We start from the raw sequence: 23057 nt of genomic DNA, 5'->3' as shown, positions 1-23057 counted from the left end.
CGTTTTTCCAGAGATAAGACCTAGCTAGATCGATTGATCACCCCCGAAAACCCCCGTGTAGCAAATTTCATCGAAATTGTTAGAGCCGTTTCGGAGATCCCCGAAATATATACATACATAACCCGAGTACGCATATACGCGAGTTTAGTGACCGCGCACATAATCACATACTAGAGATTTTGCACACAATATGTATGTAGACTTAAGTACTTTTATGGGAATAAATGGATATTTTTTAGGGTTCCGTACCCAAAGGGTAAAACGGGACCCTATTACTAAGACCCTGCTGTCCGTCCGTCTGTCACCAGGCTGTATCTCACGAACAGTGATAGCTAGATAGTTGAAATTTTCACAGATGATGTATTTCTGTTGCCGCTATAACAACAAATACTAAAAACAGAATAAAATAAAGATTTAAGTGGGGCTCCAATACAACAAACGTGATTTTTGACCGAAGTTAAGCAACGTCGGGCAGGGTCAGTACTTGGATGGGTGACCGTTGTTTTTTTTGCATACCGGATATTCGGCCAATGGCCAGGCGGAATATCCGGTATCCGGCCAAACAACTATCCGTTGCATCTCTAATTTAAACATTAACACATTCACTGTCAAGATGTTCTTTTTCTTATGGAAACAGGACGCCCGGCACCGAAAGTGTTAACCTCACGTTTTGAGGACGGCGTCGTTGGACTGGCTAAAACCAACCTTAATTATTCGCGGCTAAGTCCCAGCTATTATCGTGTAAAAATCATGTCCTTATACTATTTTTCCGTGCCTCAAAAGGAAAAAACGGAACCCTTATAGGATCGCTCCTGCGTCTATCTGTCCGTCTGTCACAGCTCATTTTCTCCAAAAGTACTGGATCAATTAAGTTGAAATTTGGTACACATATGCAAATTCGTGACCCAAAGACGGACATTTTAGGTAAACAGATGAATTTTATTTTTAGCCTGACTCCGTCAAGCAAAACACAATAATAGAGAAGACGGCGAACTTCATCGCGTCCCAGGGCGCCCAGATGGAGATCCTTATCAAGGCGAAGCAGGGCGACAACCCGCAGTTCCGGTTCCTGGACATGGGGGCTCCGCTGCGGCCTTACTACCTCGCCCTGGTGGCGCTTGTGAAGGCTGGGAAGTGGCCGGAGAAGGCACCGGAAGTTGTTGAAGGTAAGTCAACCAAAGACCTCTACTTCCCACCTCCATCGACCTCCAACACCTCTAGATTTGCAGGCGTCCATAGCCTACGGCGACTGCTTACCATCAGGTGGGCCGTATGATTGTTTGCCACTGATAGTAAAGTATTAATAAAAAAGCCATTGAAACTGTAATTACAAATTAAAATCCTTGCATCTTAGTTTCGCAGTAAAAATCGAGTATTGAGATTTGGGCTGTGTCAAGCAGGTAGTTGTTATTTAAAAAGTTTGCCAGAGATTTACACAGTATTAGACACATACTCATAAATAAATAAACTGGTAGATAAAAACAGTTATACATTTTATAATATTTTAATCTTTCGCGTTTTGAACACGTATTAACTCACATTTATAGACGGGTCTAACGCGAATTTTATTCAATTACCTTGATTTACCGACGTTTCGACACAGGTTTCACTGGTCGTGGTCGCGGCTGACTGAGCAAAAAAGCTCAAAGCAAGCCAAGCTTTTGAATCTTTTTTTTTTAACTGAAAGGCAAGGTAATTGAATAAAATTCGCGTTAGACCCGTCTATAAATGTAAGTTATACATTTGCAATATATGGTGTTGATGTGTACAAGGAATGTTTGACCTCTACATATGATGTGAAACATCGATATATTTTACTTATATGAAATATAGAATGTTTGAACGTGAACTTTACGGTGATGGTGCGGTGAATGTTAATGAATAATTAAACAATTTATTTCATTTTACAGAAAAACAGCCTGAAACTGATGAATACCTGCATCCCAGCTTGGCGTCAACGGTCATTGAATCTGTAAGTAAATAACTATAGAAAAAATGCTACTTGTTTAGTAAAAATACACTATAATACAGTAAAATTATACATTTTGCGTTTGCGTCAAATCCGCTAGTTCTGATTTTTTGCAGGCTTAAAAAAAAAAAATACAAAAATTCTTTATTTCATTAAAAACCATTACATATTTTTACCAATGGCTGGTGTCTCCCTGTAAGTTATTTACAAAATAACCTGTGCTGGGAGGCACCGCTCTTCCATATCTAATTTACAATTTATTTAGTATTATACTATCATATACTTAACTATTGTGTGTGTGTGTGTGTGTGTGTGTGTGTGTGTGTGTGTGTGTGTGTGTGTGTGTGTGTGTGTGTGTGTGTGTGTGTGTGTGTGTGTGTGTGTGTGTGTGAGTGTGTGTACTTGTGCGGCTTGGCTAGGCTACATATCCTAGCAAGTCTTCCACCTGATCGTAATTTTTATCTACTAACCAATTTACTACCTTATTTTTTACATCGTATTGTAGCTTTGGGTATATATCTAGTGCTTTGTTTAAAATATTGTATAGGTGCGAAGAACGTTTATTATATTGCCTATTAGCAAAAGTGGTGTTGGTTTTAGGTAGGTGCATGGCAGGCTTGTTTATGATGTTGTCCCAAAGAATAATCCAAGTTTGTGACCTTGAGCGCCGAACGCAACTTTGTCAAAAATCGAATAAACCGCAATTTTTTTTAGATTTCGGCGATTATAACCCTAAGTACTAGTTTTTGGTAGTAACTTCCTAGGGCGTTTTTAAAGTAGACTAAATTTGCTACAATAAGACACTAGAATTGTCTCTGTACATCTAATATTTTCCGAGATTTGCCTTTTAAAATTTTATAATTTTACATCTGTTGTTAGCTATAATATAAGGGTTAGGTAGGTAATTTATATGAAATTCATCACCGCCACGCTCTACTAAATATTTATATTCCATAAAAAATGTATGAGTGCCTTTTTTGAAAAAAAAAATTTTTTATTGAAAATAAATATTTTGTAGAACGTGGCGGTGATGAATTCCATATAAATTACCTACCTAACCCTTATATTATAGCTAAGAACTGATGTAAAATTATAAAATTTTAAAAGGCTTTATCTCGGAAAATATTAGATGTACAGAGACAATTCTAGTGTCTTATTGTAGCAAATTTAGTCTACTTTAAAAACGCCCTAGGAAGTTACTACCAAAAATTAGTACTTAGGGTTATAATCGCCGAAATCTAAAAAAAATTGCGGTTTATTCGATTTTTGACAAAGTTGCGTTCGGCGCTCGAGGTCACAAACTTGGATTATTCATTGGGCCAACATCATAAACAAGCCTGCAAAAAATCAGAACTACCGGATTTGACGCAAAATAGCCAGGTTACAAAATTCGACAAATTTACTGGATTACTAGGTTATATTGATATTTTACCGACTTTGCTCACGAAATCCGTGATTGAGGCATTCCAGAAAAGTGTCAATAAGTAGGGTAATTCGCCAGTAACTGGCCACTTTTAGTAACTGGCCGCCCTAAACTAAAAATGAATTCTATTGACCTATAAACAGATTTCTTTTTAGTATAAGGTTTCAATAACTGGCCACCTTATACTAAAATGAATTTTATTTATAGGTGAATAGAATTCATTTTTGGTTTGGGGTGGCCAATTACTAAAAGTGGCCAGTTACTGGCGAATTACCCTATGTGAAAAACTTAGCTTTACATTAAACGTCCCTAAAGCTGACCACTGACTAACAGTCCGCCGGACGATATCGGCCTGTCAGTTGTTCGGAGCTGTCAAATTTTTGTTCTAACTGACAGGCCGATATCGTCTGGCGGCCTGTTAATCAGTGGTTGGTTTAAGAAAGACGATCTTTTTGTGGAATGCCCCAGTTATGTTATGGTTTTCAAACATTCTACTTATAGAATTTAGTTTATTAATTCAATAATATTCTCTCAGGCACCATCCATCCCAAGCATCCACTACCGCCCCTCTGCCGACTGCGACTACACGATGCTGGTCTCGAAGATGCGAGGGGAAGCGACCCTGGATGACAACTATACCCCCGAGCTGGCCCCCGGAGAAGTGGCTCCACCGGGCACTGAACCTCTGCCTCCGAGACACAGGCCTGTGATATCCAGGGCGCCCGTCATGTACACTAGGGAACATGGTAATTATTGTCACACTCAGCCGCCATTTTGTTTCGATATTATTTTTTTATCGCCTCCGATCTGAAAGGTATGGTATGGATGTTATGTAGTTCAAAAAGCTAAGCGAAAACAGACAGATCAACTCTGAAGCCGTCTATCCATTGCCAACATTCCCGGGTCTTTACCAACATACAACACACTTGTCAGTAGAAAAAGGCGTGAAATTCAATTATTCCCTGGGAGATCAACCTTCCCGCCTACATTTCTTTTAATTTGCCTTTTTCTACTGACAAAGTGAGTGTGCCAAAGTATATTTAAAATTAATTACCACTGAATTTAGCTAGGAAAACGTAAATCTATACTTATTAGCTCCTTGACTAAAATAAGTGTCAATTTCAGAGTCTCCCCCTCCCGCGCCGCCCTTGCCGCCCGCCCCGCCGCGCGCGCCGCCCACGCGGCCCGTCGGCGCCCGCTCCACCGGCCTCAGCCTCATGAAGAACTATAACACTGACTCGGATAGTGATGCTTCTGGTAACTCAAATAGAACTAATTTATTTAGTAATTGAAATCAGGCAACAAGTGTAAACATACATATGTATTTTATAAACTTAAAATAAAACTAAACACTATTTAGTCGACAAAACGGCGTGGCACCGTTGCATCGGCTGCGCTTGTGTCGGATTCGGCAGTTTGCCCCGGAACCTCCGAAACACGACACCTTTCGGCCGTGATGATGGTCCCCTGCAGCGGTCGCGGCATGCGCACCACAATACTACTGATTACATACATACATCTATGAAGTCTTTGAACACTTGCAGATGTAGTGAGTAATTGTTTTCCGTCGTATTTTCTCGAAAACATTCGTATTTGTCATGCTACTTCAGTCAACGTTAATATTTTTTGTACCGACACTGACTGAAATAGCAAGACACGTTCGTATGTTTCCGTTAAATTACGATGGAAAACAATTATGCACTACATCTGTATAGGTATGTATAATTTAAATTGTTTTAAATATTGAGCGGGTTGTCATTGGTAAAACTTTTTCCAAGTTAAATAGGGAAATTTTGTCACTAGAAAATGCCGCATATTTCATTTGATAAAAGTCTGCGCTAAGGTTTTATCATCATGTAATTTTTTTCTAATGATGATGATTAAAATGAATTCGCGCCTTTTTCTAATGACAACTGTTGTCAATTTACCACTCGGTTACAAAAACTACTAAACTAGACATAATGTAGCAAACAAGTGTATTTTGTCAACAGATTACGACTCGTCCTCATCGGACGGCAAAGACAAACCCCTAATCATAACTCCGCCCGAGGACGTGCAAGTGGTGATCGACAAGATGGCCGCCTACGTCGCGCGGAATGGCGACGAGTTTGCAGAGATCGTGCGCGCCAAGAACGACCCGAGGTAGCGTTTGTTTTTATACGGACCCTCCATTCGGGTATGCGAGACATCGCTACACTTGCATAGCGCTGTCTCGCTCAGTGTGATAACCGCAGCAGCCTCCAATAATCACGCCGCCCGAGGACGTGCAAGTGATCGACAAGATGGCCGCCTACGTCGCGCGGAATGGCGACGAGTTCGCCGAGATCGTGCGCGCCAAGAACGAGCCGAGGTAGCGTTTGTTTTTATACGGACGCTCCATTCGGGTATGCGAGACATCGCTACACTTGCATAGCGCTGTTTCGCTCAGTGTGATAACTGCAGCAGCCTCCAATAATCACGCCGCCCGAGGACGTGCAAGTGATCGACAAGATGGCCGCCTACGTCGCGCGGAATGGCGACGAGTTTGCCGAGATCGTGCGCGCCAAGAACGATCCGAGGTAAGGGTAGTATCTGTCCAATATCGTGATCCAATGTCATTGCGTCTGCCTCTCTCATTAAGCAAAATGTGAGACAAAATACACATTAGATAAAGAAATCGGACAGGTGGAATACCACCCTTACCGTAACGTGGCGAAACGTATGTCATTGCAACAAAATTTGAGAAAGTACCATTTTACGCATGTAAGGTAGAAGTACTAGTGCTCGACGCTTCAAATTTAATCCTTGTCACTTTGACATAAAGTGCCCTTGTCGAATACTAGTACATCGTCGAGCACTAGTACTTATACCTTATAGTTCTTGGCGTACATAAGGTTTACAAATATTCTTCTCTCCCCAGGTTTACGTTTCTGGAGCCAGACCACATTTACCACCCTTATTACACGCGACTTATGCAACAGAAGCGAGGAGGGGCGAATGGGACCGGGAAGGAGGAGCCTAAGAGAACCACAGGTGTGTATTTTTGCCCTTTTGAACGCCACAGACGTCAATTGACGTCAATGCAAAATCGTGACAACGACGCGAAAGACTGCATTTGAAGCGGATCGTTGTTTCATGAAAATCTACTGAAAAACACACCAGTTCTAGGTTGGCATTATTTATTCACAAAACCAGGCGTGTCTCACTCCGCGATTTCGTCGCTTTGCTACAGGTAGCTAAAAGTACATCCGTTCGTCCCCAATTTTGGGGTTTGCCATAAGCCGCGCGTGGCGCTGTCGCCACCTAGCGGCCATATCTGTGCTGATCGTGACAGACGCGTTTTGTTAGAGTAAGTCTTCTGTACCTAGTACTATTATTTATTCTGTGACAAAACTAAATTTTACCCCCGTGGCGTCAGTGGCACGGCGAATGGATGCACCGTTTGGCGTTCAAAAGGTTAATAATATTACCTCATAAATTATTTACCTCTCTATAACAGAAATAACGGAGTAAGTGTTATTTATCGGGTTTGAGCTATTTAACCCCCACAGTTGTGTGTGTCGCGCGCAGACATGAGGAAATCTCATCCTCATCCATATTTATTTACAGTAAAACAAGACAAGGAAAACACTAGATCACAGTATAGAAATAAACTGCTATTACCAAAGACTAACCTAGAGATGTGTAAAAATAGTCCCCAATATAAATGTATTTTAATCACAAATAAAATTCCCAATTATATTAAGCAAGAAACTCGAAACACGGTATTTAAAAACAAACTAGTAAATTTATTAATTGATAAATGTTATTATTCGGTTAAGGATTTTCTTAATGACAATATACAAATTTTACCTTCCAATAAAATTGGTATTATGTTTCCTTCCACATCGAAGATCTTCATTGTTTCATTGAGAGAGTAACGCGATCGTTGACCGATCGATGCCGCTAGCGTCTATGCAGTCGCTCCGCTCCACGCCGTGACGTAGTTCCGCTTCCCGTCCCTGCCAACCATTGCTCGCCTCCCGCTAATCTCCGCCGCCATGTCATTGTTGAGGAGAAGTACCGTCGGCATAAAAGTAGCCTAGTAGCCTGCCAGGAAGGCATTACTCAGATCTTCGATGTGGAAGGAAACATAATACCAATTTTATTGGAAGGTAAAATTTGTATATTATGTGTTCCGTACTCCACATCGAAGATCTTCATTGAGACCTGTTTATTATCTCCTGGTGGCGAGTGAGCGGGCGCGCAAGCGATAGGGCTACACCTACTGTCATAGAACTCAGAGAAAGAATAAATATGTATACACCATATTGCAACCCATGAAATCACAGTGACTCGTTATAATGTGAATTACAGGAAATTGAGAATTGAAATTGTAATCTCAGGTTCGAATCTGACGTTAAACTGGTTTAAGAGAATTCTCATTCGAAATCGCATCCGATCCGCAGAATCTCGGCGAGTCATGTTCCCAATTAACATAAGCGAAAATATCGCTAAGTGAATAGCTTTCCAGCCAATTTAGTTATTAAGTACATCGTGGATCAAAAGCAATCGTAGGCGAGGCCGGCTTGGATGAGACTGTGGCTGAAAGAAATAAGCGAAGTGTCCCCTAACATTTTGTGTAATTCTCGCAAGGTGACGTACCCAGACTACCTACTTATACTGGGTCTATACTTTATTCCGGAGCTTCTAAGAGTCCAGTCGGTAAGACACGTTATCTGGTCTAGAGCCGAATTTCGGACACAAAATAATAGCGTTAAAGTTATCTATGTAATTGCCCGGGCTACAGTGTAGTAGAGTAAGGTCATTGACCCTGCGGCCTGATGCTAACAGCAAAAGTGCGGCAGCTATTCTATCGTACTTCTTCTAACGTACCTAACGTTGTAGGGCTATTTAAATTAGGGCAAGTAGATGTCTCGCGTCCCAAGCTGGTGCTTTGGGAGGCGCTGGTCTCGCTATTAATGGCGTTGGAAGAATGCATAGTGTCCGATAGTGGTTCATACACAGCACTTGTGAGAGGCTTATGAACGAGTATCGTTCTGAAAGCTAACATGGATAATAGAAATAGACGTCTGAGTAGCTCGCTACTTCACTGGATAGAGGTACCTGGCAGTTGATCTTATTTTTGATGCACCATAAAGACAGTTTCTACATTGTGGCCGTACATGCAGCCTAGACAAGGGGACGATCTAGGGGCTCCCGTTACTGGTTTTCTATACAAACACAGTACCGGAATCGGGAATATCCGGTTCTTCCATATTAGTGAGACAGTGACAGTTGCGTTTCGTTCGCTACGTAGCGTTAGACCTTGGCATGTTATATGCATGCGCCAGTCACGCCAGTAGCGGACGTCACTCCTGATCCCGCCAGCTCGGTGTTGGAGCGTCCTATCTGACAGGAGCTACGCCTCATTCTTAAGGTCGTTGACTCGTAAGGGAGGGCGGTCTGACGTTGTGTTCACTAGGACCGCCAGTAAATTGCAAGCTTACCACAGCTGCTTTAAGACTCTCCTTATCACGCCGTCGCAGTACACAGACTAGGCTGGGAGGTGGAGACATCCATGTCAAGTCTCACAGGCAGCTGTCAAACGTCGTGGTAGCAGTTCAATGAGTCTGTTAAGAAATACCGTGGCACAGTGCGAGGGCTCTCGAAAGCGGAGGCCGGCCAACAAGGCGCCTGTCAGGTGAAGACAGTCTCGGCGGCTGCTGGGCGCAGCTGCCACTCGGGCGCGCAGTGACTTCTTGATAAACCGTCGCCCTCGGGGGTTGTACCGACCTGGCAAGTAGCAAGCAACCAGCGCGACCTGTAGACGATCTGCTGACATCAGCAGTTTTTGCGACAGCCGTAGTAACGGAAGGGATGTAGTGTCGCCGTCGTTTTATGTATACTGTACCGGTGCGGTTGTATGTTTACACTTCTGTCGTCAGCGCTGCAGATGCGGCCCGTTAACGGTTACTCTTCGCTGAAAGGGCCTTACCTCGTACATTGTCTACCAATATTGGAGATTGTAACGGACTGCTTGCATAAGATGAGGAAGAAGGTGGTGCGAGGCTTTCGGCAGCTCCGTGTTGCTGGGGACTGCGAAGGCTTCACCTTCCTCCATGAACAAAAGTTTGCGAATTTGAGACTGAACAGAAGGCATTGAGTCTCATTTCTGCGAGAAACTCTGCAGCAAGGCAGGCCTGTATGTCGCGAAAACAAAAACTTTCAATCGGGGTGTTGTGCCGCGTGTCCCACGTGATGTCTAGGAGCGTGATGGTCTAATTCGCTTTATCCGAAGAGACACCCTATATCGAGTTAGTATAGGGCATCGAGTTAGTAGCATGCTTTTAAGGAAATCGAACTGATGAGATCAAGTCTAAAATCGATTTTGGTGCTTTGCGTAACAAAACTGTTTCGATAAAGTCGAATACAGACAGATGGAAACTGCTGGAGTCCTCCTGGCCCCTTTCTCTTAGCACCGGAAACTCAAGCTTGTTCAGGCGCAGCGGGTTTATTTGTCCCATTTTGTTTATTATGGCTTTTCGCACGAGTTCGTCTTTGTAAGACGGAACTTAAGCTGGAGAGCGCGAGCAAGCAGAGATAATTATGTGAAGTCTGCAGACCTTTTCGATGCCTTTCACCTCGGTTTCGAGCGGTCGCACAGGGCCTTGTCGCTAGCTGTTCTCCGGTTGGACCACTCCATGGCCTCGAGAAGTCGTAGGAACTTCGAAGCGACACAGCGAAGTCGATCAGCACCTTTATGAAGCCCGGGAACACGACGTATTTTCTTCTGAGTATCGACATATCTTACCGCTTTCAACTCCGGGCAGTCGAGCCGCGCTAGGACGGGGCTCTTTACGACCTTGTCTGCCGTCGCCGGAGGATTCTTTGACCGAAACCAAGAGCTTAGCGGTCTGTTCGTGCTGTACCATACCATACCTATACCTGCACCATAGCTATAGGCGCCTGCGTACCTCAATGGAACCATGTGGACAGGACAAAACTGATACTGTGGCGCCCAGCGAGCAAGGGACGACATCGTCGTAGTTGCAGCATCGGTGGACAGCATCGGCGTGATTGTGGCAACCGCCGCCGCTCGGGAGGCACCGGTGCCTGAGGCCGGGCGGCTCATGGCGGCCGCCACTGGTTCGGGAAGCGCTGGTGCGTGAGGCGAGGACCCATAGTGGCGGCCCGCTCTAGAGGCGTTGTCGCGTGAGGCGGGCGGCTCCATCGTGGCGGCCGCCGCCACCGGCTCGGGAGGCGCCGGTGCGTGAGGCGAGAGGCGCCATCGTGGCGGCCAGCTCGGGAGGTACCGGTGCATGAGGCGGTCGCCGTCTGGCTGGCTGGTCTGGGAGGCACTGGTGTGAGGCGAGAGGCGCCATCGTGGCGGCCAGCTCGAGAGGCGCCAGTGCGCAGGTGGTGGTGCCATCGTGGCGGGCGGCATCATCGTGGCGGGCAGCACCATTGTGGCAGCCGCCGCCGCCGCGTCGATGCGTAATGCGAGAGGCGCCATCGTGGCGGCCAGCTCGGGGGGCAGGCGGCGTCATCGAGCGGGCGGCGCCATCATGGCGGCCACCGTCGCCAGGCTCAGGTGCGAGAGGCGCCGTCGTGGCGGCCAGCTCGACAGGCGCCGGTGCGCGTGACGGACGTTACCGGCACGGGAGGCGCCGATGGCTAGGCTCGTAGCTGCACGCATCATCACGGCGACGCTGTTGCCCTCGGCGGTGCCATCGTGGTGGCCACCACCGGCGCGTAGGTCACCAGCGACGTCATGACGGGCGGCAACCAACGCGGCGATCGTCGCTGTACTCGTAGCATTTCCACTGCTTACACGTAACTTACCTTCCTTCCGCTCGAGCAGTCGGGACGCAGAAGCGGTCCGCCTTCACCTTGGCGCGATCCACCCGCGATGCGCCCGCGGCTGCAGGAGCGGGCCTGTGACGTCTCGCAGAGCCACGCGGATCTCTCGGAGTCCCGCTGGACTGGAAGCGTCCGCACCGCAACTGCAGCAACAGGAGCGGGCGTGTGACGTCTCTCGGAGTCCCGCGGACTGGAGGCGTCCGCACCGCGACTGCAGCAACAGGAGCGGGCGTGTGACGTCTCTCGGAGTCCCGCGGACTGGAGGCGTCCGCACCGCGACTGCAGCAACAGGAGCGGGCGTGTGACGTCTCTCGGAGTCCCGCGGACTGGAGGCGTCCGCACCGCGACTGCAGCAACAGGAGCGGGCGTGTGACGTCTCTCGGAGTCCCGCGGACTGGAGGCGTCCGCACCGCGACTGCAGCAACAGGAGCGGGCGTGTGACGTCTCTCGGAGTCCCGCGGACTGGAGGCGTCCGCACCGCGACTGCAGCAACAGGAGCGGGCGTGTGACGTCTCTCGGAGTCCCGCGGACTGGAGGCGTCCGCACCGCGACTGCAGCAACAGGAGCGGGCGTGTGACGTCTCTCGGAGTCCCGCGGACTGGAGGCGTCCGCACCGCGACTGCAGCAACAGGAGCGGACGTGTGACGTCTCTCGGAGTCCCGCGGACTGGAGGCGTCCGCACCGCGACTGCAGCAACAGGAGCGGGCGTGTGACGTCTCTCGGAGTCCCGCGGACTGGAGGCGTCCGCACCGCGACTGCAGCAACAGGAGCGGGCGTGTGACGTCTCTCGGAGTCCCGCGGACTGGAGGCGTCCGCACCGCGACTGCAGTAACAGGAGCGGGCGTGTGACGTCTCTCCGAGTCCTGCGGACTGGAGGCGCCCACCGTGGCCCGCAGCGTCGCGGTGTCTCGGAGTCACCTTGGACGACAGCAGAAGACGCGGCGGCCCGCGTCCCCGCACACGCTCCCGCGCCGGGGGACGGGGCGCCCCGGTCGCGCCGCAACTAACAACACGAGGTACTCCCAGGCTACTGCCTGAGAACCCTCCTTTAGTGTCGAAGTAACTTCTGAACGCCAATAAAATTAGAATATCTTAAACTGGCTCACCGGATGGTTCGAGACAATCCAAACCTCCTTATCGGCGAAGCGCGGCCCCCGGCAGCGGCGCGCGCGGGCCGTCCGCCGCCGCGCCGCCGCCGCCGCCGCAGGCACGATGACCGCACGTTCCCTCTCCGATGCGGAGCGACTTGTTACCACTTGTTAACGAAAACCACTGACGCACTTCCTACTTCGATCTCGAAAATGCGAGTTAACGGTAACGATTTTAGCAGCATGGAATGTGAAAATTAATTTAGCGAGAAAAAAGTGGGTAGAATCGAAAAGCACCGTTCGATGACTTCGATCGCGAGACCGCCAAAAGACTAATAGTAGCGATCTCTGCCATATCTCACTATTTAATCGACCGAGCTTTGGATCGGAAATGTTAAAGCACCATGCTGCAAAAATATACGCAAAAAATATTTGCGGACCATCGGTCAAGACGGTCGACGAAACAATGACATGGCGGCGGAGATTAGCGGGAGGCGAGCAATGGTTGGCAGGGACGGGAAGCGGAACTACGTCACGGCGTGGAGCGGAGCGACTGCATAGACGCTAGCGGCATCGATCGGTCAACGATCGCGTTACTCTCTCAATGAAACAATGAAGATCTTCGATGTGGAGTACGGAACACATAATAGTTTATAACATCTATTTTTGTAATATTAATATGTAATTGTGATTTATAAATGAACCCAAACTTTAGTCCTTAAGTTAATGTTGTGTGCCCTTACAGGGTGTCATGGTCTGACTTGTATTTTATTGTATAACATCTGGATTTACTTATGTATGTACATGACTTTACAACAAAATAAATGAAATGAAATGAAATCTACTTACTATGGGATTCAGTCGATTTGTGTACGATTATTCCGTAATATTAATATACCGTCAATCGGGGTGAATAGGGATGACTGGGATGAATAGGGACAACACTTAAAATTTAATTTACATGACAATTTCATAAAAAATACCCACACAAAGCGTATCATTCGGTTGGAAATAGTAGTAGATTTTGTATGATACAATTTGTGTGGGTAGTTTTTAAGGTAAATTGTCAGATAAGTCACATTTTATGTGTTGTCTCTATTCACCCCGGTTGACGGTATTATTATTTTTTATTTATTGCAGCACCAGTGTCATTCTCAATAAAGAAGCTAAAAGAACCGGATCCGATACTCCCAAAACCGGCTCTCCCCTACGAGTCCAGCTCCGACGAGGAGGCCGAAAAAACCGAAAAGACCGAAAAACCGGAATCGCCCAAATCGCAGACTCCCGTCAACCAGATACCGCAGGCGGTGGTGTACAAGATGGAGGCCCAGAAGGCCTCGCAGGAGCCTCCTAAGATGCCCGTTGTGGAGAGGAAAGAGGATAGCATGCAGCCGGTTTTGGTGCAGCCAGAGAGGGTAGATATACAGAATGAGCAAAAAATACATTTAAAAAAATCTGCGGCATTTGTTGATAATTTTAATAAACGTTTGCGTTTGTGTATCAAAGCTAGGGAGTATATTTTGAAAATAATACGTTATGTTTTAGCTAAATGATTGTATTTTTGTTTTTCTAATTTTTTTTTGTTAATGCAAATTTTGGGCCACCCTGTAAAGGCCATGCCCGTTGGCTATTTTGCCACCTCGTGACATGAATCGAATAATTTTACGCTTAACTCATACCGGTAGCAAAAAATTAACCTTTAGGCTAGTTCTCAAACTGACCAACATTTGTTCAGCAACTATTAGAAATACAGCAACTTTAAAAAAAAATGCCTTCAATTTACGCTGTCATCAGACACGCTTTAAACAAAACGCAATTCGCAATACATTGCGTCTTAGAAATCTTAGAATAAACTTACAAGTGTGCTAAAAATAAAAATACAAGTTTTTAGAAGTCGCTGGACAAATGTTGGTCGGTTTGAGGAGTACAACCTACAGGTAATTTTTTAGCTTATGTATTACAGGACACACCCAGTATAAGGGTTTTTCTAAAAACATAACATTTTTTTCATTTATCCTTTGGGTTTACCATTTTCTTTTATTTTCAGATTATCCCTAAACCAGAAATACCACAGCCACGCAAAGAGAAATCCTTAACCCCAGAAAAGAAAATAGAGAAACCAAGAGACAGAGATAGTCCAGTCAAAAGAGACAAGCGGAAACCCAGCAAAACATCCAAATCGGAAAGTAGGGAGAGAAAGGGAGATCGGAGTGTGGATAAGGAGAGGAAAAGAGATAAGGAGAGTGTGAAGAAGAATGAGGTTGATGAAGTTATATCTTTGGAAGACAATGATGACGATTTGATTGATTTGACTGGAGACTATTCGGATACTAAAAGTAAGTTATCAATAATCTCTAACAAAATTAGTTGCACTCATAATAGGCCCCCTGTAGGGGGCATGAAAAGGCATGAACTGTAGGGGGCAGCATAGGAGCTGTAAAATTTTTGGCGCGAGGCGTAAATGTGTCGTTTATGCTTCCGATGTAGCCCACAAGATGGCAGAACCTACTATGCACAAGGAATAGTACCGACGAGAACGGCAGATGGTAGCACTTACTTTGGCAATGTACATGTGCACATATGTTTCCGATTCAGGCCACAAGATGGGTCTCTATAGTTCTAATGATGTTAAAACATCTATTATAAAATTATAGAGGATACAGTTTGCGAGATATTTTGTTTACATGTTAGAAGACGGATAATGCACACGAACATTTTCGCAATACACATTTGCTTCTTAAGGGGCCCACTGATTAACAGTCCGCCGGACGGTATCGGCCTGTCAGTTGTTCGGAACTGGCAATTTTTTGTTCTGACAGGCTGATACCGTCCGGCGGACTGTTAACCCTTTCATTCGTAGTGGCAACATACTTGCCATCATACTTAAAACAAAAACGAATCTTTACTACAAGAATTACGGTTCGAAATTGAATGACTAGAAAGGAATGTCAAATGGTTAAAGGGTTCAGTGGGCCACTTTACATCTCAAATGATTTTCCTGTTGTAGTGGAGGTGGAAGGGTCGGCGTCGCGGGAGAAGCAGCGGTCGCGGCGCGCGCGCGCCGCCGAGTTCCTGCGCCGCGTGGGCGTCGACCCCGCGCACCCCGCCGCCGCCGCCGCGCTGCCCGCCTGTTCCCTTGCCAGCGCCATGGTACCACCACATAGACATACATACCATCGCCTACAACTGTACATAGGTGGACCTTATGCCTCTTGTAATAAGGTCCACCGATTTACAGGAAAAAGCTTTATGCCATAAGGCAGCGATACCGCTGCAAGCGACTTACATATAGCAAGAATATGCGTACATATAAAATATTGTTGTTGCTTTTAGGTGGACACGCTAGAATCCCTTCGAAAGAAGAAAGAAGAGGAGGAGGAGAAACGCCGGCGCCGTGAGAAGAGACGGCACCGCTCCAAATATGGTACGTCACTACACATTATAATACAAAGACCAGCGCCGCGTCTGTCTGTTTGTGTGTTTGTTTGTTCGCGATTAACTCAAACTAATGAACGGATTTTCATGCGGTTTTCACCTACGATAGACTGATTCTTGAGGAAGGTTCAAGTGTATAATTTGACCGTGCGAAACGGTTTGGTTTGGTATTTGGTTTGTCCGTGATTTTTGTATGAGAGCAAACTTTCTTCTGCTTCACACATTTATTTTTTAGTCAAAATTTTAAAGTTTACCTTTACGTAACGTTTGCCCATTTTTTTCAGATGACGACGATGAAAAGGCCCATCGCAAGAAGCGCAGAAAATATAGGTAAGTGTGGTATTCCACCTGTCCAATTTCTTTGTCCAATGTGTATTTTGTCTCACATTTTACTTAATTAGAGATTGAGACGCAATGACATTGGACCAAGATATGGGACAGATGGAATACCTTACAACCGTAGGCTTAAACTTCCATTCCAGCCGTTCGTCGTTCTGTATTCGTGTGTGCAAACAATTTTGAATAACTGCTAGAGATGCAATGGATAGTTGTTTGGCCGTATATCCGCTATCCGGCCGCCGAATATTCGGCCGGCGAAATTATACCTACATTTCAGTTTTTCAGGTGCGCAATTGTGCAGGCTTTGATCTGTTTCGTAATGAAAGTTCGCGTGGATTCATTTCTAGGTTCGAAAATGCGTGCGCGTGCAATAGTGGAATGTTTAAAATGTTTTAAAATAATAAATGAGTAGGTACGATTTTGGACATGACGGTTTCTTAAATCCAATTTGTTGACTCCAAAACGAGCAAAATTACTATCCGGTATCCGGCCGGATATTAAAAAGAGGGCCGGATAGGCCGGATACTGGATAGTAACCGGATATCCGGTGCATCTCTAATAACTGCTACAAGCAGTCGGGGAGACAAGCGCCAAAAGAATATTGGGTATTCCGAAAACTACTCATAATTCCAATATATAATATTACAGTCAATTTTTATGAATTATTCCGGTTATTTTACGATAACTTATAAGTTATTAATTTTTCTAATTGTTTCAGATCTTCAGAAGAAAATGAAGAATCAGATATAGATAGGTAAGTTTCCATCAAAAAGCCGTCTAAATATTTTTGTATTTGCGATTCCCGCGGCTTCGTGGGATTCGGTGTGTCTCATTTCCTTTCTCATGGGATAGATATACAAAAACAAAGTAGCCTATGCTAACATGAAAAATTACTTAAATACCGTTTCAGCAGAGAAGGTAAAAACACGGACATATTTACTTCCGTAGATAAAATATTCAAACAATCAATCATACTTTTATTACATTATTTATTTATTTATTTTTCTTCTTAAGTTACGTTAATTATAATATGAATATAAAAGTAAAATATAAAAACACTTACAAAACAAAAAAAAAAGATATAAACACATTATAAAAAACCTAACCCAGGGTGGGACAGGGCCCAAGCTGCCGGTGGTCAGGGTCGCAGAGTGAGGAATCGACGTACTATACAAGACATTGTCTCAGAGAGTTGTAAATTACATTATTATTATTAAACTTTCTTTATTCATTTTTCGTCTTAAGTTAGGTTAATTATAATATGAATATAAAAGTAAAATATAAAAACACTTAAAAAACAATAAAAAATACATATAAACACATTATCAAAACCTAACCTAGGGTGCCGCCGGCAGCGGGGCAGGGCCCAAGCTGCCGGTGGTCAGGGCCGCAGAGTGAGGAACCGACGTACTATACGCGCCGTGTCCAAAATTACCGCCTTCTGCATCTGACCCTTGATCCAACCACCCAGCGAGAGTCTCTCTAGGTGTTGGTCGAGACTCTTCGCTATGAGACCGTTCGCTGACACGACTATCGGAACAATGATCGTCGAGTCAACATCCCACATGGCGGTTATCTCGTGAGCTAAGTCTAGGTACTTGCTGGACTTGTCCTTCTCGGCCTTCACGAGATTTTCATCATGGGGGATGGTGACGTCGACGAGCACGGTCCGGCGCTGCGATCGGTCTATCAGCACGATGTCGGGCTTATTGGCTACAATATTCCTGTCCGTGATGATAGATCGATCCCAATAGAGCGTGGACGACCATTTTCGAGAACTGGCGCAGGTGAGTACTTGTAGTACGGCACTTCGCGGTCCACAAGGCCGTATAGGAGGGCAAGCTGCTGGTGAATAATTCTGGCTACGAGGTTATGTCTGTGCAAGTACTCGCCGTTAGCAAGATGAGAACAACCGGAGATAATATGCCTGAGTGACTCTCCGGGACGGCGGCATGCCCGACAAATGTCGACCGTACCGTCCTTCAGGATATATCTCCGGTAGTTATTCGTCATGATAACTTCGTCCGCAATTGCACAGGCAAAACCCTCGGTTTCTCCGAAGAGGTCCCCGAATCGTAGCCAGTTCACCGACGCGGGCAGGTCTACATCGGGTCCCATGAGGGCCTTGTAGAACCGCCCGTGTAGCTGCTTATCCTTCCATACCGCCTTGCGGTCCTCGGTGCTTAGTACTACAGGTTTGCGCCAGTTCTCGTTTGCCAAGGAGAGCGGCGTGAGGCCCCTGTCAGCTGCCACCACATCACGATGCATCCCACACTCGTTGTTGAGGAAATAATTCCTGAGACTGTACACCTCACGGTTGTGGAGATTTTTGGCGTTTAGAAAGCCGCGACCTCCACATTTCCGTGGGATGTACAATCTCATAACAGACGAGCGTGGGTGCAGCATACGGTGTGTGCTGAGCAGTTGTCGGAATCTCCGATCCAGGGCATCCAGCTCGGTCTGAGTCCACCTTAGTATGCCAAAGGAGTATGTGAGTATCGGCATTACCCAGGCATTGAAGGCGCACACTTTGTTGCCTCCTGACAAAACTTTTATTATTATTATTTTATTACATGTCAACACATTATTATTTTATACATGAAAACATTACTTACACAAAATATCATTATTATTTTAAGTAAAATAAATTTATATTAGTATGGATATTGGCAACGTCGACATGACAATCAAAAAACGATTTCAGACTTCATACAATGTTAGTACTCGTACTTAATGTTATCTATTAATATTTCTCTATATTCCAGTTCTAAGAGGAAAAAGCGTAAAAAGGACAAGAAGGCCAAGAGCAAGAAGAAGAAAAAGCGAGAAGTAGAGGAAGAGGTAGTTCACGAGCTACCCCCGAACATCGACTTATCCAACACTCTCAAAGTACTGCGCACCACTTCCCCCACTAAAGAACTATGCCAAAATCTAGAAACACAGCAGCAGCGGCAACCATCCTCTGACGAAGAAAGGTACAGAAGGAAAAAGAACGAATCTTCAAGCGAAGACGAACGGCATAGAAGGAAAAAGAAAATTGACAAAGAATCTTCTAGTGACGAAGAAAAAGAGTATAAGAGGAAGGAAGAGAGCGAACAGAAGGAACATAGAAGGAAAAAGAAGAAGAAGGAAGATAGGGAGTACAGTGAGGGGGAGTGGTCGAGCGACAGTGAAGAGGATTCTGCCTCGAGTATTAGTAGAGATGACTAGGTATGGTCTGGGACAACAAAAATTTATTACATTAAAACAATCATAAGTACATAGGCAAAGGGTTAGGTAATACATATGTGGGTAGGGTAGAAAAGTGGTTTCAATCGATGTGTGGAAGGGCGGCACCGTCGTCGAACCCAAGCCACCTGGCGGTCGACTTAAAACGGTGGCGTGTGCCTCGGATACACATGCTGGTGGCGCGTATAACGGCGATACTGATCCTACATCTCAGCCAGCCCAGTATGGTGCTTAGAGAACGGTTCCACCGTTGAGATATGGTTTCTGCTATATGTTTTATAAAGGAGGAGTATGGTCTTAGTTACATTTTAGTACTTTTAAAACCTCTAGCGTCCCACGGTCTTAATACTAGTACCAAAGAGAATTTGAAATAGGGAGTTACTGTCATGGTAAATTATGTAGCTACAGTACATTTACTGCCATCTCGCGACTAGGCCAAAGGTATTGCAAATGCTTTTCGAGCGATCGCGCGTAATATTCATATTTTTCAAGTTAACACATATCAGCGAAAGAATAAGGATCAAAGTCAAATGGCGTTCTAACAGTTTTAATCCTCTGTCGAAAGATGGCAGTAAATTTACAGTGGCAACATAATTTACTTTGACAATCCGCCTCTATACGCTCTATTTTGTTTGCTAGTACTAAATATCCATGAAATATGAATAGTTATTAAATGGCACAGTTGGTTTCGAGCGTTTCATTCGATTTTGAAATAAAACTAATTCAATTTTATTTTCTCATACCAATTCAATGATTCTACATAAGTGACATTTTTTTGTATGTTAGTCCGCTAGAGTTTACGTCATTTAAACTAAACATTTTACGAAATCGAAAAATTATGCTTTTAATGTACCAAAATCCTAACCTTTTTATTTCTTAAACTCGTAACACTTATCACAATATTACGTAGTTTATTCAAATAAAACAGTATTTCTAGATTTTTTAAAACGAATTTGAGCAGTATGGTAACGCAGTGGATGCTTATTGTTATTTTATTAGTTCAAAAGAGTAGACGTGCGAATTGTATGTGATACCACTAATATTATTTTCTGTTCTTTTTTTCAGATTATATATTACTAGTATACCTAAATATTTGTAAGTATACAATAAAAGGCATATTTCATTCAGTTCGTGCTAAGATTACTTTTTATGTCAAACTGTAAGATACAGAACACCATTGTAAGTACATTAACGAACATTAACCATTATCATGCGAATGTGTAATTATTCAGACAATTTATTTTTCAATAAAATTTAAGGAATCGAATTAGGGTACCATTTTTTGTAACTTAGAAAATAAAAAATACTAAAATGTTTTAAAGTTTGAGTTCTCGTTTCTTTTTAAAATTTCCATATTTTTTAGCTTAGAGGATATAAACAAACGGATACGCCATGTCTGTAATTTTCGGTACAAAAAAGTCTGCCGATTTTTGCGGGGGAGGGGCACGTCAAATGTATAGGTATAGTTTGTAGCTTTCCAATAGACCCCGAGCAATATTTGGCACCTGAGCGCGGGCTAGTTTAACGCTCAAAAAAGCAACTCTGTGTAGATGCGCTCTCCGATAACGCGCCTCTGTTACGCATCATAACGTAAAAATAGCCATGTCAGATAAACGTCAGTCCATACAATGTGTATATAGCCGCCTATTTTCGACAGAGGGGAACGCCTGTTAATGACTACTCCATTTGGTTATATCCTCTAAGTTTTTTGTGTCCAATTTAATGTGATAAATTTCTCATTTTCCTTTTATTTAACTAAAATTTGTTATAATATTCAACATGTGTAGAATATAATAATTATCCCATTCCAATTATCTCATTGCCACATGTGTTATCTAATTAGGGGTCATCCATTAAATACGTCACACGCTTAGGAGGAGGGGGTCAAGAAGTCACAAACTTCGTCACGTCACTTTAACTTCACTTTACGGAAGTGTTCTTTTTGTATTCGCGGTACAGTCAACTGTAAAAATATGGGTGCATAAATCATCTCAAACATATGTCCCACAGCTCTTATGTCGGCGACTTAAGAACTATGGAACATATTTTTACCCATAATTGTGGCCTGTAACCATATTTTTACAGTTGACTGTACAGCTCAATAACTAGGTTTTGCAACGTTATACCTTATTTATTTGTTAAGAGGAGACATGAGCTGAGTTTCAAATATTTTAGGTAAATATACCCGTCTCGCTAACGGAAGCGGCAACTAAAAGTAGTGCGATAAGGACAAGGCGAAAAATCCTGCGTAAAAATCTCAAGAATCGAGGTTTCGTACTCCTCTGTTTCCTCCCCCAAAACTTAACCAATCGTAACCAAATTTGGAAATCTAAATGATTATGAAATTATCTGTGTCCAACCGTTTTGCTTTTTTGGCTAATTGATATCAGTTTTGAATGCCACGCCTCTCATTGCGGCATAGTCAATTAGGCCATTTTGGCCATTTTTGAAGGGCTCTAGCGCCTTAATAAACAAAAATATCAAAAAAAGCAAAACGGTCCGACACAGATATTGACAATATTAATCTGTGTTGAAAAAATCATTGCTCTAGCTTCAAAAACCACGGAGGAAAACGAGGAGTACGTTTGTATGGAGAAATGACCACTCCTGTTGGCTCTTAACCTTTTCGACGCCGTGTCAAACATAAAAGCAGTCACACGGACGCCACGTCACCGATGTGTCAAAACTGAAATTGAACTTTATGCATATGCACGTAGGTCTATGTTGCTCTGTGGTCTGTGACCGATTAATGCGTCTTTGGCGTTGTGGATATATCGGTCATTGGCGACCAAAAGGTTAATTTTTAATTCATAATCGGTTCCCTATTAAACAATTGCTGTTATTAGAATATTTTTTATCAAAATAATAATACTTCAGTAGAATTGCTAATTTCGTTGATAACAATATTGCCAAATATGTGTAGTCACACCAGGGGAGTGGGGGGTTGCCAAATGTGACCAGGTGTGACAAGGAAGAGGGGAAGGGGTCAAAAATCATGAAAATCGTGTGATGTAATTATGGATGACCCCTTATCAGTGTCTTATTTCATTAGTAGTTAGACCATTTGTAACTAAATAAAGTACAAATCGTTATAACCCTTAAGGTATCACAATAATGTACATTTTAGTTGCTGTTTATAGTGTATAAGATAAATATATATGCCTTGTTTATTATGTAAAATATATTTATAATAAAGTACTATAATTGTAAGTTGCTTTTGTTTGATTTGAGATAACCCTCGATATAATTATAAAGTAAGAACTCTAAGCACCAGAAATTTCGTACATTGACCTGCCTGTTCCTATCTCTATCGCTCCCAGTCAGCACACAGCCCAATAAAAATATACATGCATTCCCACAAGGTTCACGATGACTGCACACGATAGGCGTGGCATTCAAAAGGTTAAACCATGTTTTACAGTGTCGTGACAAGCTTAGAGATGAGAGCAGTGGCGTAGCTAGGTGTGAGCGATTGGGGCCTTCGCCCACGGCCTCGCACTTAGGGGGGCCTCGCAAAGCCAATCTTATTACCTTAGGGAAACACATTGAAAAGGGCCTTGCAGATGTGGTTTTCGCGCACGGCTAGATTAGTTCACGCTACGCCACTGATGGAGACAGTGAACACTGAACCAATCTAGAAATCGTATCTGCGAGGCCCTTTTAGTTCACTGTGTCCGAAGAGGGCTCGCGAGGCCCCCCTTGATACAGTCAAGGAATTTAAATTCCGACCCATTTCGTACTTTGTCACAGTGAC

General features: G+C 44.2%; 1 protein-coding gene and 1 long non-coding RNA gene across 2 annotated transcripts in view; both read left to right on the top strand.

The window, feature by feature from the left end:
• The window catches only part of LOC134674503 (uncharacterized), a 66084-nt gene extending 43571 nt beyond the window's left edge, over positions 1–22513 (top strand). Inside the window, exon 2 of the long non-coding RNA XR_010099620.1 lies at positions 20674–22513. This is a non-coding gene — a long non-coding RNA (uncharacterized LOC134674503). The remainder of the gene's footprint in view (positions 1–20673) is intronic.
• LOC134674462 (protein suppressor of white apricot) overlaps positions 1–22513 on the top strand; it is a 28026-nt gene extending 5513 nt beyond the window's left edge. Inside the window, exons 4-17 of the mRNA XM_063532540.1 lie at positions 950–1166; positions 1911–1972; positions 3928–4138; positions 4518–4649; positions 5384–5534; positions 6292–6404; positions 13442–13716; positions 14349–14637; positions 15309–15451; positions 15635–15725; positions 16021–16066; positions 16794–16829; positions 18841–19285; positions 20369–22513. Of these exons, the coding sequence (XP_063388610.1) occupies positions 950–1166; positions 1911–1972; positions 3928–4138; positions 4518–4649; positions 5384–5534; positions 6292–6404; positions 13442–13716; positions 14349–14637; positions 15309–15451; positions 15635–15725; positions 16021–16066; positions 16794–16829; positions 18841–19285 (2211 nt within the window). The 3' untranslated portion in view covers positions 20369–22513. The remainder of the gene's footprint in view (positions 1–949; positions 1167–1910; positions 1973–3927; positions 4139–4517; positions 4650–5383; positions 5535–6291; positions 6405–13441; positions 13717–14348; positions 14638–15308; positions 15452–15634; positions 15726–16020; positions 16067–16793; positions 16830–18840; positions 19286–20368) is intronic.
• Positions 22514–23057: the final 544 nt, after the last annotated feature.

This window comes from Cydia fagiglandana, chromosome 20 (genome assembly GCF_963556715.1).
Source record: "Cydia fagiglandana chromosome 20, ilCydFagi1.1, whole genome shotgun sequence".
In the NCBI taxonomy this organism is placed as follows: Eukaryota; Metazoa; Arthropoda; class Insecta; order Lepidoptera; family Tortricidae; genus Cydia; species Cydia fagiglandana.
This window is presented reverse-complemented; position numbering and strand designations above follow the sequence as displayed.